The sequence below is a fragment of the Eutrigla gurnardus genome, assembly GCF_963514095.1.
Source record: "Eutrigla gurnardus genome assembly, chromosome: 19".
In the NCBI taxonomy this organism is placed as follows: domain Eukaryota; kingdom Metazoa; phylum Chordata; class Actinopteri; order Perciformes; family Triglidae; genus Eutrigla; species Eutrigla gurnardus.
Window position 1 is genome coordinate 21498346 of NC_139930.1, and position 15023 is coordinate 21513368.

General features: G+C 44.5%; 2 protein-coding genes across 3 annotated transcripts in view; one reads left to right on the top strand and one right to left on the bottom strand.

Annotated features, from left to right (window-relative positions):
- Positions 1–15023, top strand: part of arhgap24 (Rho GTPase activating protein 24) — a 47477-nt gene that overhangs the window by 16079 nt on the left and 16375 nt on the right. Inside the window, exon 3 of one of the 2 annotated variants that reach the window (XM_084034994.1) lies at positions 1208–1295. In XM_084034994.1, the coding sequence (XP_083891120.1) occupies positions 1208–1295 (88 nt within the window). Of the gene's footprint in view, positions 1–1207; positions 1296–11439; positions 11916–15023 lie in introns of those variants that run through there. The other variant, XM_084034995.1, reaches the window with a different exon arrangement.
- Positions 9760–15023, bottom strand: part of mapk10 (mitogen-activated protein kinase 10) — a 50465-nt gene continuing 45201 nt past the window's right edge. Inside the window, exon 15 of the mRNA XM_084034999.1 lies at positions 9760–9772. The gene's annotated coding sequence lies outside the window, so the exon portion shown is untranslated. The remainder of the gene's footprint in view (positions 9773–15023) is intronic.

The following is a 15023-nucleotide window of genomic DNA, read 5'->3' on the forward strand; positions in this document are numbered from 1 at the left end:
ACTGCTCCAGGATTCTCCAAGGATTCATGCTCGGAAATACGTTTAATTCTAACGTTACCCGGTGAGGTGAACCCAGTTTAGATCTGTAGCCAGTAATAGTCAGATCCTTTACTTCAGTAAGGTTGCAACTATGATTAGTTTCATTATCAACCAATCAAACAGTAACTTTTTCCAACTAAAACTGTTTCTTTGCTAAAACCTAAACATGTTCAGTTTGTGAGAATACTTATAAAACAACCAAATACTCACATTTGAAATCAGAGAGTTATTGGCTTAAACTTAAATAAAATGCATTTAACAATAAATTCATTTTTGTTTATTTCTATTATAAGGAGCAAATATGCCTGTAGCAAAAGCAGATATAGCAAAATACAGAAGTATTATGAAATATATTAAAGTACTCATTAGTTTTACATGTTTAATAAATTAGTGCGTCATTATTACTGATGCATTAACATGTGAGCAGCACTTTAATGCCACAGCTGGAGGTACTTTAAACTGCATTCGATCCTTTTGGGTGATTAAATCAACAGCAATGAATCATATTTCATGAGTTTTGTAAGTGAAATATTAATCAGCGAATGAACTTTTAAGGTAAATACCATAGCTGTGAAATAAAGGAGTGATTTCTGATGTGGAGGGAAGGAAAAGTACTCTAATACGACCCCCAAACACAAACCGATGCCTCAGCAGACTCTCACTGAGATACAGTAGAGGTAAATATCTAAAACAGCCCGTGTTGCCATTGGTCACGGTATTTCTGGTGCAGCCAATGAGTGTGTCAGATCTGCCGCGACGCTCCGAGAAGACCAGATACGCAGACAGGAAGTCTCGGCGGTAAGGTTATTGAGAGGTTGACTCTGGGAAAAAAGCTGATGCTGATGCACCTGCTATTTAAAGCGGAGGATCTTTGGCCTCGGGTGTCACACAATCATGACATGAAGCATGGGGTGGAGATGCTCGTACACATGACGATGCAGAAATCTCACGTCACTTTCTCCTGCGATAATGTAAAAACAATTATTACATAAACACATCGGAGAAAATAAAGGTTGTTGTATCTGCATGTATTTCTGACTTGACGTTTATGGAAATAACCAGATTTACTGTAGTAAAGGAGAGACAGTGAGTCAGCGTTTAGCCCTAAATAATTGAACATAAACATTGGGATCTTCCACCCGCTCAGTCCGTTCTTTTTTCTCCACAGGGAGCCATTTTCCTGCCTGGAAACAAGGTCACGGAGCATCCGAGCAGCGGGGATGAAGGGGGGAAGTTTCTCTTCGAGGTCGTTGCAGGTAGGAAAAGATGGGAGCGCTTGTTTTCTTCTCTCACTGAGGACCAAATGAACATGCGGTTCACTCCTGTCTGCAGCCAACATTTGGGTGAACTGTCTGATGTCATACGTGTCTCAATGGTGGTGCCACATATTGGACTTTGACAGTTATCGTGATTTAGAGGAATGTTTTTGAGGAAAAAATGCTCATTTCTTTTCTTGGCGAGAGTTGAGTGAAAAGTTTGATACTATCTGCACGCTAAATACGAAGCTTAAGCCAGTAGCTGTTTATCTTAGCTTAGCTTAGCTTAAAGGCTGAAAGTAGGGGAGATAACTAGCCAGATTATGTACCAAAAAAAAAAAAAAAAACGAAATCTGCATCACCATCTCTGTTTGCAAAATCCATACAAATGTAAAAAAAAAAACCTCTTTTTTTTTAACCCCTGTTTATTACCTTTGCGCTAAGCTAAGCTAAGCTAAGCTAACTGGCTTCTGGCCTTAATGGACAGATGTGAGAGTGGTGTCGATCATCTCGTCCAAACGCACCTGAACTCTCCACAACAGCTTCCCAGAACTATTTCCTTTTGGTTCAGAAACTGACTGAAACCACTGACCACACACACACACACACACACACACACACACACACACACACACACACACACACACACACACACACACTCATTTAGAAGAACACATGCACAGACGCCAGGCGACTCTATGGAAACACGGTCCAATCCAACACAAAGGAAGCGCGGGGTATTTTCCCAGGCGGAGCGATGCCAGGAATGTGAGTCTATGGAATAGATATTTAAAAACACACGTCGGCCCACTGGGGACACGGAGACAGCTGCTAAAAGACACAGCAGCAGCGGAGAGCAGCAAACATCTACCGGATGTGTGGATGCATTATATTTATCTTTATCTTATTCCCTGGAGTGCGTCCGCGACAGTGTCTCTCGTTGCAGAGACATTCTCTCTCACACTGGACGCTCACAAGCCGAGTGACATTTGTCGGTAGAGAGTCAATTAAAGGGCTGAGTCGGAGCCAAAAATTAAATAAGCCATCCGGGCAGTTGGCCAGGACTGACAGATGAATATTCCAGGTGTGTCACAGGTTCGCTCCAGAGACTCTCCGTGGTGTTTTTGTTAGTTTGGACACGAATGACCTTGCAGTTTCTTTTCGTATATTTCAGGATGAACAGATCCCTGCAGAGATCATCTCATGCACCTCCAGGTCAAGTCAACTTGTCAACTTGTGATTAATTGTTCTCACGGAGAAACAACACAGCAGGGACGTTTCCGTATGCTTGTGTGGAATACATCCTGAGGTTTTATTTTCATCATCAGTGTTGCTCAAAGGCACAGCTGATGATCAAAACGTCAGATCATTTGATTCCGACCATGCATGCATGTGGCCCAAATAATCAATTATGCTTTTGAATTTAGTCAACGCTTGACTACATAAAGCAATTTTGTAAAAAGGGAAGTTTTATTTTCACTTCTCTTTTTTTTGTGTGCCCTCCAGAGTTTTCTACGCTCAGCCAACTCAGCAGTCATCTTTTCTCGGGAAAAGTGAAGATGATGAAACATTCTTTAAGGCTGTGCCACGTCACCCGAGTCCTATTTCTATATACCGTTTTGTATTTTTGCGGTCAAGACAGTAAAGGAATCAATCACATGCCTGGCCCGCTCATCGTGCCCCCTCTGGGTCTCAGTTTCATTTCCTCCTTTTCAAGGTGCTGCCGCGGTTTTATACCCTGCAAAACAGAAACGGGTTACAGAACGCTTTGTGGCGTATCGACAGCTTTTCAATTTCTCTCCTGACTTACGAGGCTTAGTGTTCACAGTCTGCACCGCTGCAAACCGTTTTCATCTGTTTCCACCTGCTGGACTGTATGAAAAAAAAAAAAAAGAGGGGAGAGGAAATTTGAAATCCAGTCACTGTATTTGCTCTTCTAACAGAATGTCCATGTTTCCAGCTGCCATGTTCCTCTCACCTTAAACGCTCCGTATGATACGGAGGGATGGAAAATCAGACGATTACACTCAGTGATTCAGTACTTCTACCTGTTTCCAGGCTACAGAGATGTAATACTAGGCTATGTCTAATAATGTGTTAATATAGCACCATATATTATGTATATATACTGTATGCATTTAAGGATGTGCTAACACAGGACAGTTACAGGTACAATACTATATACTACATTAGGGAATACATACAGATGTATTCCTATAGCTTCCTATAGCTTGTATCTGTACTTTTACTCAAGATATATTTTGTACTTCTACTCCCTAACCCTAAAATTTTAAATAGCTGTACTTCTCCAAAACAGACGTGTTACTTTAGTTTTCATTATTTTTTTCTTATTAATATGACGCAAGAATAAGTCAGCCTTGCAAAATAAACAGCCAGGAGAAATGTCCTTCATAGGGATACTTTTACTTCATACTTTGAGAACATGTCAGAGCCTGTACTTTTTCATTTTTACTTGAGGAAAGAAGCTGAATCAGTACTTCTACTTTTACCTCTTTTTGAACACTTCTTCTTGAGTAGAATATCTGTTTGACACCTCTGCTAACAAAGTGTTGTTTCCTGGGCTTCCTTCATTAAACTGTGTAACTTGGTGAATCTAAGTTTATATGTAAAATATGAGGCTAAATGCTAAAGTGTCAGCTAGCTACTGTTTGCTACCCTCAGCTAACATTAGCCATCGTATGCTACTCCAGAAGAAGTGAGTCTAGCTGTGAAACCCAGCTGTTCATTTCAAGGTTTCACCTGAGTGACTTTCAGATGTGACTGAAGTCTCATTTCAGAAGAAATACTCTCAGGAAGTACGCTTGTGTGCGTTCTTCCCTCGTTAGATAAGAAGAACAAATACCACTCTTGTGTGTAAATTTAGCCTTTTTTAGCATAATGTCTGGAAACAGCTGTCATGGCTCCATCCAAAAGGTAACAAAAACCCCTAAAGCTCACAGATTAACACATCTCATCGTTTCATCTGCACAAAAAAAACAGTGTGAAAGCGTCAAACTTTTGGTTTTATGGGTGTTTCCAAGATTCCAAATACGGTTCTTAGTATTATTTAGTAATTCCAGTAAACACGCTTTATTTCACTGCTACGATTTCTCCGATTACCCACATGTGCTCACACTTCACTCCGCGCCACAACGCACGTAGTAAACTTTTCTTCTTCTTACCATCAAAGTTCGGGCTTGTTAGGGCCTTAAACGCCGCCGCACGGACTCAAATGTGTCTTATACGAGCGTGTTCACTCCGTGGCTCGTTAAAATTAAAACGAGGACTCGACGGACCCGAAGACAAAAATACCACAAATGCTACTCAACTGTTTTTGCGGCGTTCTTTGGCATCCGCCAACGCCCCTCGCACTGATGGAAAACAAGAAAATGTCTCGTTGTGAGGCGGCAAATAAAGAAGTCTCAGAGAAGCGAAAGGAAAAACACAACACTTTTATTCCACTGGGCTAAATGGGGGCCGTGAACATGACACATGGACGGATTCTGGCAGACGGACAGACGGGATGTGATGGGGGGGGGGGGGGGCAGTCAGAGTTGTACAGAGATGTCTGTTGTCTCCTCGGGGTGCTGGTGAGGTCTGAACATGAACCGGGTATCGGGTGACTGCCAGGGGCTTGAATAGCAGCATCTGTGCACGGAGACCGTGCTCTCAGATTATAACACCAGTCTGTATTTTTAGCTTTTCTGGAAAGTTTCACTTGTTACCAAACAAAATTAGCAAAAAAACAAACTTGAATGCTCTTTCCGTTCTTCTCTCTTAGCCTTTGTCTCTTTGTCGAGCGACAACGACACAAAGAGTCCCCGAGGCAGAGGGCGGATTCACCACATTGACAATATTTAGACTGGAATCCCGGTTTATTTGGGATGCACAGGTACAGACACAATGGCTCCTTTGTTTCTCGCTCGCCCACGCTATTAGACTTGAAGTTATTCCGTTGCTCCGACATGTGCGAGCGCACATATGGGCCCCCGAGCCGAAGAGAAGAGGAACGACAACCCAAAAAAGCACAAATACATCCCTCAAAATGTTTGTTTACGGCGTTACATGTTAATTCTGTTCATGCACATGCTTGAGGATTACATTATGACCTGCAAATATTCCAAAACTCTGGTATGAGGGATCACAGGGAAGCAGCTTCTCCAGAGGATATCTCACACACGCCTCTAACAAAACCAGATTCCCCTCAGTGCATATAGGATATCTGGAATCAGAACATCCCGCTGCTCAGGATCAGCACGCTGCTTTATCTGATGTCGGCGAATCCTCCCAAAGAATGTCAGGCATGATCTGAATACAGCTGTGTGATAACGCCGGGCGCCGGAGGGGATCTGGGTTTACGAGCCTCCACAGCACAGCGAGCGAAACCCGGCTTTTATCTGCAAAAGGAGACGGTATTTATTTACCTGTCAGAGCTGCATTAAACACCTGTAGCTAAATGTCAGTCCCCGTGGTCCCGACTGTGCTTAATCATCCCGATCCTATAAAACAAGAATCAACACAGGAGACGCTCCCTGCCCTGAGTTTGATGGAGGAACCGTGTGCTCCTCCATCCCCCGAGGCCTAATAAGCACACTCGGCCCTGCAGGCTCCGTCTCAGCCTGGTTGGTAGGAGCTGCTCAGGCCAGAGCGAGTCACAATGAATCATGGGAATATTTCCACTCTCATCACCCAGAGGCCGTCATCCCTTCATTCATGGGAGAACGGCGGGATAACGCTTCCCCGAGCAGGTGGACGGCCTCAAACACGAATACTAGAATACGTAGCGGAAGAGCTTCCTCTTAATCAGAGCTGAAGATTTGAATTGGCTTCATCTTATTCTACAAAGTAAAGTCATGTCTTCTGTAGTGACCTGATGGTGTCTAAATAAAGGTTATACTGCCCTCGTGTGGTTTTATAAATCATTGCAGTCCTGGGGGGTATTACCCTTTATTTATGTTCATCTTCTTTTACAGAGAATAAAACAAAGAATCTTCATATATTGTCACAAAATCGTCCTTCGTGGATTCTGCAATATTTTAGTTTTTGATGTGAGTTGATGCCTATAAACATGTACAGTAATGGGTAACGTGAGTATTGATTTAAACTGACATTTAATCTAATTTTAGCAGGAGAAGGAAATCATTTACAAATGCTTTGCAGAATATTATATTACCTCTGTTTTGGTATTTTAGTGGGAAATAATTTAACAGAACACAATATAGTTGTATTATGAAACATTTACTGAGTAATGAGCTTCACTTTCTTCTCTCTTTTTGTTATAATTATTTAAACTTTTTGAAAAGCTTCATTCGTTTCATTGCAGTTCTTCACAGCCAACAGCTCAAACCTCATCATGGATACCAGTTAATGAGCCCACACAAAGTCACTTTCCTGTCATTTAATTACTTTGATTTAGCGCCTCCACGATTAACTCTCCATCGTCATCGTGACACGTGTGCGTGATGGGCGGCCGTATACGACCCCGGCGACCTCTGCGGTGACTTATGAGTGTCGTACGTCACCGAGATGGAGGTCTCATTCCCGCCGCGTGATGGAGTTATGATAATCACAATAAATATGAATCAGCGGGCGGAGTGTGAGTGAATCAGGATTCTAGATCAGTCCAGGAATGTGCTTTATCATGATAACATGCTAATCTCACCTATAGGGTGATAATTAAGAAGTAGTGACTGATTATTATTGGAGGGTGATGACAGGTGTGCTGTTCATGATGGGGAAGCCAGGCGTCTCTTATACGCCGGTGTGTATATAAGCACCAGAGTTGATGATGGGAAGATGGATGGGTGAACTCAATTTAATAAGCCAAACAATTACTCCACTTGTTTGGGGGGTAGTAATAAATAGCACAGTGAGAATATTAGCCCTCTAGGCGTCGGGGTTTAAGGGAGCCCCCCGGTGGAGTAGTAGAGAAAACATATTAATCAGTGCTGCTGACATTTCAGTGTCAGGATGGAGGTGGATTTAAAATAGGCGCCCTCATATAACTTCTGCTTCGGTGCCCTGCGAGGTTCAGGGTTCACAGCTTTCACTGTAAACATGTTGATTTCAGAGCCTCCACAGAGCCGTCTTTTGTATCATCCCCCGTTATTCATGTTATAATGGTGTTTATGTGCAGCCTGGAAGACCTCGGGGCGATTTGAATCCCACAACACACTCACGGCTTCAGAGGCAAGTTTCTATTTCGAGGCTGACTTTGGTTTGAACACAAAATCTTTGACTTCCTGTCGTTCACGCATTTACAGTGTTTTGGTTTCTCAGAGTGCAGGCATGTTCTTTCAAACGTGTAGGTGTGATCATTTTATATAATAAATATATAAATATCAACAACAAGGCAATTCAAATGTCTTTACACAAGACATTAAAAGGCATTTAGGACAAGATATAAAAGACAACCAACACATGTCATATAAATTGATAAATCCTGCAAAGAAAAAACAAAGATGAAACAAATAAAATATATTTATAATAAATCAGCCATCAATCTGCGAGGAGCTGCTGGTACAAAGCCCCGCCCTGCCGTAATAAATGAATACAGTTAATAACTCCACCTCCGACAGCCAATTCACTCCATTAATCCACGCACAAGTTTGATCAAATCAATCCGACACACGGGGTACAGACGCGAAGCTTCCTCTTTGACGTATCGATGCAATCAGCAGCCGGCTGGATAGTGCACACGCAGCGCCAAACGCAACATAAATCCAGGAGCAATCAAGCAACGGCAACATTTATAGATGTTACTGGTGAAAACAGGAGAAGCTGGAGAGACACGATTTGTTCGTCCTCAAGACTTCACTTTGTCACGTGACATTTCCACAAAGGTCAGAAAGTGAACTTCTTGTTTCCTCCCCTGTGTGTGTGTGTGTGTGTGTGTGTGTGTGTGTGTGTGTGTGTAGACATGTTTACGCATGTTGCATGCATGCATAGAAAGCCGATAAGCCTCCGTCTGTGACGCAGCGGCAGCACTCGGCCTCCTGGAGGAGTTGCTGCTGCTGTTGACATTTCTCACACGGGGCCTCTGAGCCTCACATCCTCTGTTGTTGTTCTCTTGGTTTCTGGATTTATGATCCCGAGCATTCAGCGTTAAGACAGAGGGTCGTCTCACACAGTGGACACGGTACAGTAGCAGAGAGGAACTAAACACAGCAACACATGACAGTTTTTATCGTAAATCCAATAACGGAGGCGCTTCCTCCTGTGACGGCTTCATTAGACATTTCTCCCTCGGGGAGGATCTCAGTGTTTGTGTTCATTGTGTTGATGCTACAGGAAACTTAACTTTCCATTTAGCGCCACCTGCAGGTTGACAACCTATTTTTTTGTTGTTTTTTTAGGGGAATCTCTCGACAAGCATTCGATTGCCATGAAATGTAGAAATTTAGCAGATTCATCGCCCCAGAGGATGACTCAGTCTGATTTTCCCATGAAGTGTCACAAGCAGATCCAGACCAGTACATTCTTCTGTACAGGCATTGATTTCCAATCATGTTGCAGATCACCTGGCTTTAATTTAGCTCCAGTGTGGTTTACTTTGGTAACTTTTCATTTATCGGTACGTTGCTGTTTTTGCCTTTTTGGCAACGCAGAAGACTGTTTTGGGAGCAGATTCTATAGGCAATCATTTTTTATATTCTCCTTATCGAGTTCTGGAAAACCGCTCAGTGTCCCAGAAGGCGAACGCAGGATGTTGTTCAGTTAGCCTTTGCAGAGGCAGGGAAACGCCGACTTGGGGAATCACAGATGTTGGAAGGTGTAAGAAGCAGTTTGAGAAGGAGAGAAACCTGCATGATTCAGAAGAAAAAGGAGGAAAAAAGAAGTCTGGGAACATTTCCTTGGCAGAGGTTGCTGATAGAAAACGCGTTCATGATCAGGCATTGATGAAATATGTCATGATTGAAGAGATTCTTCAGTGTCACAGAGGGTTTTTAGGAGCAGCTCAACAGTATTTGGGGGATTTTGTCCTGGAAACAGATCGCAGGCTGTGACAAGGTGCTGGAAAGGAAACTGGCTGGCTGTCAAACATCATTCAACAGTCACAATGCAGACTCCTGTTGGGTTCTCAAAGCAGAGGCAACATCCTTCTAACCCACGGACGGGTTGTTGGAAGGTTCGGGAGTTTGCTAATGCTGACTGCATGTGGCTTTGTGGATTAGGAAAAAGGTCACTGGCCGTGTTTCCCGAGGTGTCATTGCAGGAGGTGCTGTGGGAGTCTGGACTGTATAAGCAGGCATCGAACGCTCAGAAAGGACATTCTTGTTGGAGGTTTTGTGAGAGGAGGCGTTGGATTCTCCCTTCTGTGTGGGATTGAACAGGCCGCTCATTAAGGCAGGCGGTCTGGAGAGCGTTCACCTCAGCGACAGCAGGGTGAAATCTGCCGTTTGTGGAAAACATTGTCCTTTTAGGGTTATCAGATACTGAGTGTGATGGCTAACGTCGAGTAGGACGTTTTTTGGGGGATTATGCTCAGAAGTAGAAGAATGTTTCCAGATTTTGACCAATGAGGTGATTAATACCACTCTCATATCTGTCAAATACATATGAAGCTCCAGCTGGCAGTCAGTTAGCTTAGCTTAGCATAAGATGGCCAGAGACTTTAGCTGAAAGCTAGCGAGGCTATGGAGCTCGTTGACACCTTCTGTTGCAGCAGTCTGACCCTTTCCAGTCTTTATGCTAAGTGTATATGTCAGATATGACAGAATGGTATCATTCTTCTCATCTCTCAGAAAGAAAGCATATCAACCCATAATGTTAAACCCAATATATGAGTTTCCCCTCACGTCTACACATGAACACACTGTGAGAGTACAACTCTGCAACAGTACGTGAATATGATTGATGGCTTCCTACGTTGTCAGTATCTCATCGGTGGTTACAGTCCTCTCATGCGACTCTGGAACAACACAATGTGCCGTTTACGTATTTTAGCGGCGGCAGCGAAGGCCCGTGGGAGAGCTTCACGCAACGACTCAGACGAAGCCCATTTTTCATGAAGCCAATGATTGATCAACCACTTAAAGGGAAAAGGCAGCTGCAATAACAACACAAAAGCATTTAAGGTGTGGGATGAGTGGACGCGCAACGTTGCAAAGTATTCACCGAGCTGTCAGATAACAAAAAAAAGATGATGAACTAGCAGCCGGTGGTGGTAAATGGGTTTTGTATCCGAGCTGTGAAGGACTGCAAAAGATGTTGAGAACCTGATGACGTGGTTTTAAACACACATCCGACCAGACTCTCGTGTGGTGATTGAAAAAAAAAAGGTACGTGACAGAACGCAGGAGTGCGGGGGAATCCGGCGTGTCCAAACAATGAGCTGTGTGCCTACGCAGGTGGTAGATGTTTGAAATATCCGCCTCGTTCTCATCGGCGCTCCTGGAAGGGAATTCCAGACCTCCTTCCGTTCTCGTGCGTTATTATTCCCATGTGTGCACGAGAGAGCTCCTCCGGAGGAAATGCAGTCTGAAGCGGCAGAGAGGGACGGGACAGGATGCTTACATAACAGCCTTATTGAGAGGGGTCGGTATTTGACATGTCACATAGCGATGTCCTCCGTTAGCCTCCCGCTCTAACCCCCGTGCCGAACCCCTGGCCTTACACGTATCACGTACAGGCCGGGGTCTCGGCGAGGTCACGTTTCAGCCTCCGGCGAAGCTTCTGCTGGAGTTGTGTTTGTCTGCTCGGGGACACTTCAACGTTCAGACCAACGGTATGTAAACGGATTTCTGTCTGGATAAATATTTAGAAGTCTCCCCTCTCCCCTTAAATTTAATCAACCGCCGAGCCCCCAGGTTTCAAAGGGGGGCCGCTCTCTGCCATGTGATGTAAGCTAACAACGCGTAGCGTTCGCCTTTGAGATTGAAAAAAACAAACGATAAGAGCTATTAGAGACGGTCCTCGGAGAGGGAGAACCCCGCCAGTGTCTCAGGGCTTCTTGGCCACCGGTAGCAGCAGCCTCGTCGACCCCGCGCCGCTGTATTTATAGAGCGCCGTTGGATGAGTCACTTGGCCGAGCGCCCGCTCTTCGTTCTCCAGATTTACAGGTCCCCACTTTGGGGAGGGCTGCTTGATTTACGACGCACCCCTCCTCCACCACCACCCCACCCCTCTCACTTCCTTCAGAGACCATCTTGCCTTTCGGATCGCTGTCTCCGTTTCATTCGCTCCCTTCTACACTTCTTTTTCGACGTCAAAAAATATGCTTCCTCTGTTCTTTGGGCTGCTTTGACAGAAGCAGGGAAACGGCTTCCTGTGAGGCAGACAGACTTAGCCTCGGCCTGACCCCGTCTAAGTGCTGCTGATCGGTGTGTCACATTGACCTGCCGTTGACTTGACAAGAATTTACGTTTTTTTTGGCAAAAGAGTTACATAAAGGTGGAGGAAAAGCAAAGGGGCAGAGGGACAGTTAGCGGTGGTGTGGAGTGTGTGTGAGCAGAAGCAGGAGGAGATAAAGCTGTCCGTGGCACCGAACGAGAACAGATGAAGAAGTGGCGCCGGGGGGCCGGCGGGCAGCAGCGACAGCGTGGCTTGTGCTTCCTCGACCTCCAGCTGAGAAGGGGGCACGACTTCCCCTGCAGCCCATGGATCTTAACTCCAACCCAGGTCTGTGTGTCTCCAACGGCCATGAATACTAACACGTTTGCATCTGGTTTGGAGCGACGGCGGCGTTATTATTAGACTTTGCACTTTGTTTTAAGTTTCAGCTCCGTCGGGCTGGAAGGGTTTCTCAGACATAAGACCACAAAGACACTCTGCAGAGTTGCAAGTGGCTCCGATCCCCGTTGAGAAAGTGTGTTTCCACACGTGTGTCCGTTCGTCTCGTCAGCAGATGGCTGTTTTACAAGTTCCAGTTCGTCGCTGGTGTTTATTGCAGCTGTGAATTCAGATGAGCTGTTTATTGATGCTTGCATTCCTGATGTTGAAATGAAATCCCCGCAGTGTCCTTTTTATTTGCCCTCTATAGCAACACCTGCAAACATGTTCTTTTTCATTTGATATGAAGCCATTGGCTTAATCTGTGGCGCTGTTTTGACAGGATGGAGACGAATATTCATCTTTTGGCGCTCGGAGTATTTAATCTCTTACCGTGTAGAAATAACAATATCTGAACGGAGATATACTACCTACTACATTACCTACAATGCAACTCAACCGCCAGTTTGGTCAGAGATATCAGGCTGTGTTATGCTAGTAGCGGCTAATGTTGCCTCAAGCTGTTCTAGCTTTCAGATGAGGAACGAGCTACAGAGGTCTGGTAAACTCACTTCCTACTAACTTTTGTTGTTTTCAAACTTTTACAACTTTTTAGTCCCCATATATTCTGTGGTCCCCTCTAAGACATGTACACCAACGCAGATGTGTAAAGTATGCAGCGTCCAATATTAGAATAAATGTTGAATGAGTGAATATAGAAGCAGAAGTCATTAAAGATTAAGTCATTTCAAAAGAAAGTAATATACAAAGTATATAAATTATATAATAACTTGTAAGTATTAACCTGTTACTCAACATAAGCTTTAAAAGCATACATGTGGTTCAATGCCACCCAGGTGTGTTTGGACTATATGTAGCTTTTTTTCTTGCCAGAGGAAGGAAAATCACGCTAAGCAAAAAAAGAAAAAAGAAGGCATTCTCACAGCCGGGGTCAAATTTAACTTTGCTTGGCTGCTTGAGGCAGATAACAGGACCCGCTCCTGAATTCATGGCTCCCAGACTGCCTGTAAATCCATCCCGTTCTCCTGCAGAAATCTGAAGCAACATGTGGGAGAGAGTAGAAACACTGCGAGGGTCGGAAAGCAGAGAAGGTATTTCAAAAAGTGTGACGGATTCTAGGAGGAAAGAGAAGACAGGAAGGAGAGGTTTTATATCTCTCAGATGTTGAACTGAAAAACCCATATCTTTAAAAGGTTATTGTTTACTGACATTCAGTTTTGATATTTGTATTATTTGTTTGTTTATTTGGAGAGGACAATGCATATTGATGAACAGGTGCAAATACATCTTAGCTAGAAACTAATTTCCATCCGCAATTGCATTGTTGAATTGATCCGGTGTCAACAGCTTCAATCAAAGGAAAGAGTTGACGCAATTAGTGGACAGGAAATGAATCGATGAATTGATGTAACTTTTCAAGCAAAAATGACAAACGTTTTCCTGATTCCAGCATTGAAAACTTCCTTCCTTCAGGTTCTGGATTAAAAAGCAATGTGAAGACTTTGGTGTGTGGACCAAAGAACTAACTCATTCATTGTGAAAAAGCGGTATATTCATCATATATATATCACTCAGGAATGGACATAAATGTTAGTTGCAGCCTAGCAACTCCGTAGCGATGCTAGTTGATGACGGCTTTATGGCTCTGAATCGAGAGCGCTGACCGAACAGCATCAGCAGCAGTTCAGCGACGCACAAAGAGCCGAGCTCATGGTCAGCGTTTCTCTGTCTCTCCACTTAGATCACCACCAATCTTTTTTTTCTCCCCCCACCCCCCCCCTGCACCGCGGCCCTCTCCGGGCCCGGCAGAGCTCCGGTCGAGCTTTGTCAGAGAAAACAACGAGGATGCGGAGCGGCAACGCAGACAGGACTGCTGCCGCGGACAAAAATGAAAATGCGCTTATCTTGCCGATGCTGATGCCATCCGTTGGCCCTCCGAACAGTCGGGGCCGGCGAGTCAACAGGAGGTTATTTTTATATAAAGATGTGTGTGTGGAGATGGAAACGCTGAAAAACACGGTGACACGTGTCCTCCTGCTCTGGGAAACACACCAAGAATGACACCTTTTATATTCAACCTTATCCATCATGAAGCAGACATATGAAGGAGGGGGGTGATGATTTATGAACGTCTGCTGTCTAAATCAACAGTAATGTTCCCGTCTGACAGGCCCGTCAATATCCAGAAGCAATCCAGCAAATGGAAATGTTGATCAAATGCTTCTATGACATATGAGAAGGTGAATCAAACAAAAAAAATCACAAGAAGCATTTTCCTTACAGCTCAGTTTGTTGTTGCATCCGTGGGGTCAAAGGTCATCACCGATAGCCCCTGATCATCCTCCCTCGTTGCTCATCCCCTTTGGCTCTCACACAGAAGAAGCAAGTCGCACAATAAACCAGACGTCCAGGTTTCTTTAACCCCGTCTGAAGAGTTCAAACGCTCTTCCCAAAGTGCCGGGCCGGACTCAACCTACCAATTTTGGCTGTGGGGGAGTGCAGGTGTGCGTCTGGCCCGAAGGCCCCCCATCAGCGCTGAAAGGTGATATTAGAGGGCATTAGGGAGCAGAGCAACAGGTACTTTGTCAAGTCCACCTCTCGTTTCATTCTCTTGGCCTGGATGAAGGGAGGCTGTTTGTCTGCGTCTCGTCCCTCCAAGTCATTAAGATGAAAGCTTTAATGGGGGGGAGACTTAAATCTCCCCCTTCACAGAGCAACATTAATCATTTAAACAGTGGCATCCTTATCTGCATCAGTGTGTGTGTGTGTGTGTGTGTGTGTGTGTGTGTGTGTGTGTGTGTGTGTGTGTGTGAGACTTAGCACCGACAACATCCTGAATCCAAATCAAAACAGATTCTGGATTCGGCGTCGGGGTCGCAGAGTGCAACGGCGAGTATGAATTCCTGGCACGCTCGCCAGATTTACAGTCCCACGGATGAGAGTGCATGATATATACACCCCACCGATCGGTGATCTGTCACAGTGAGATCTGTTTAC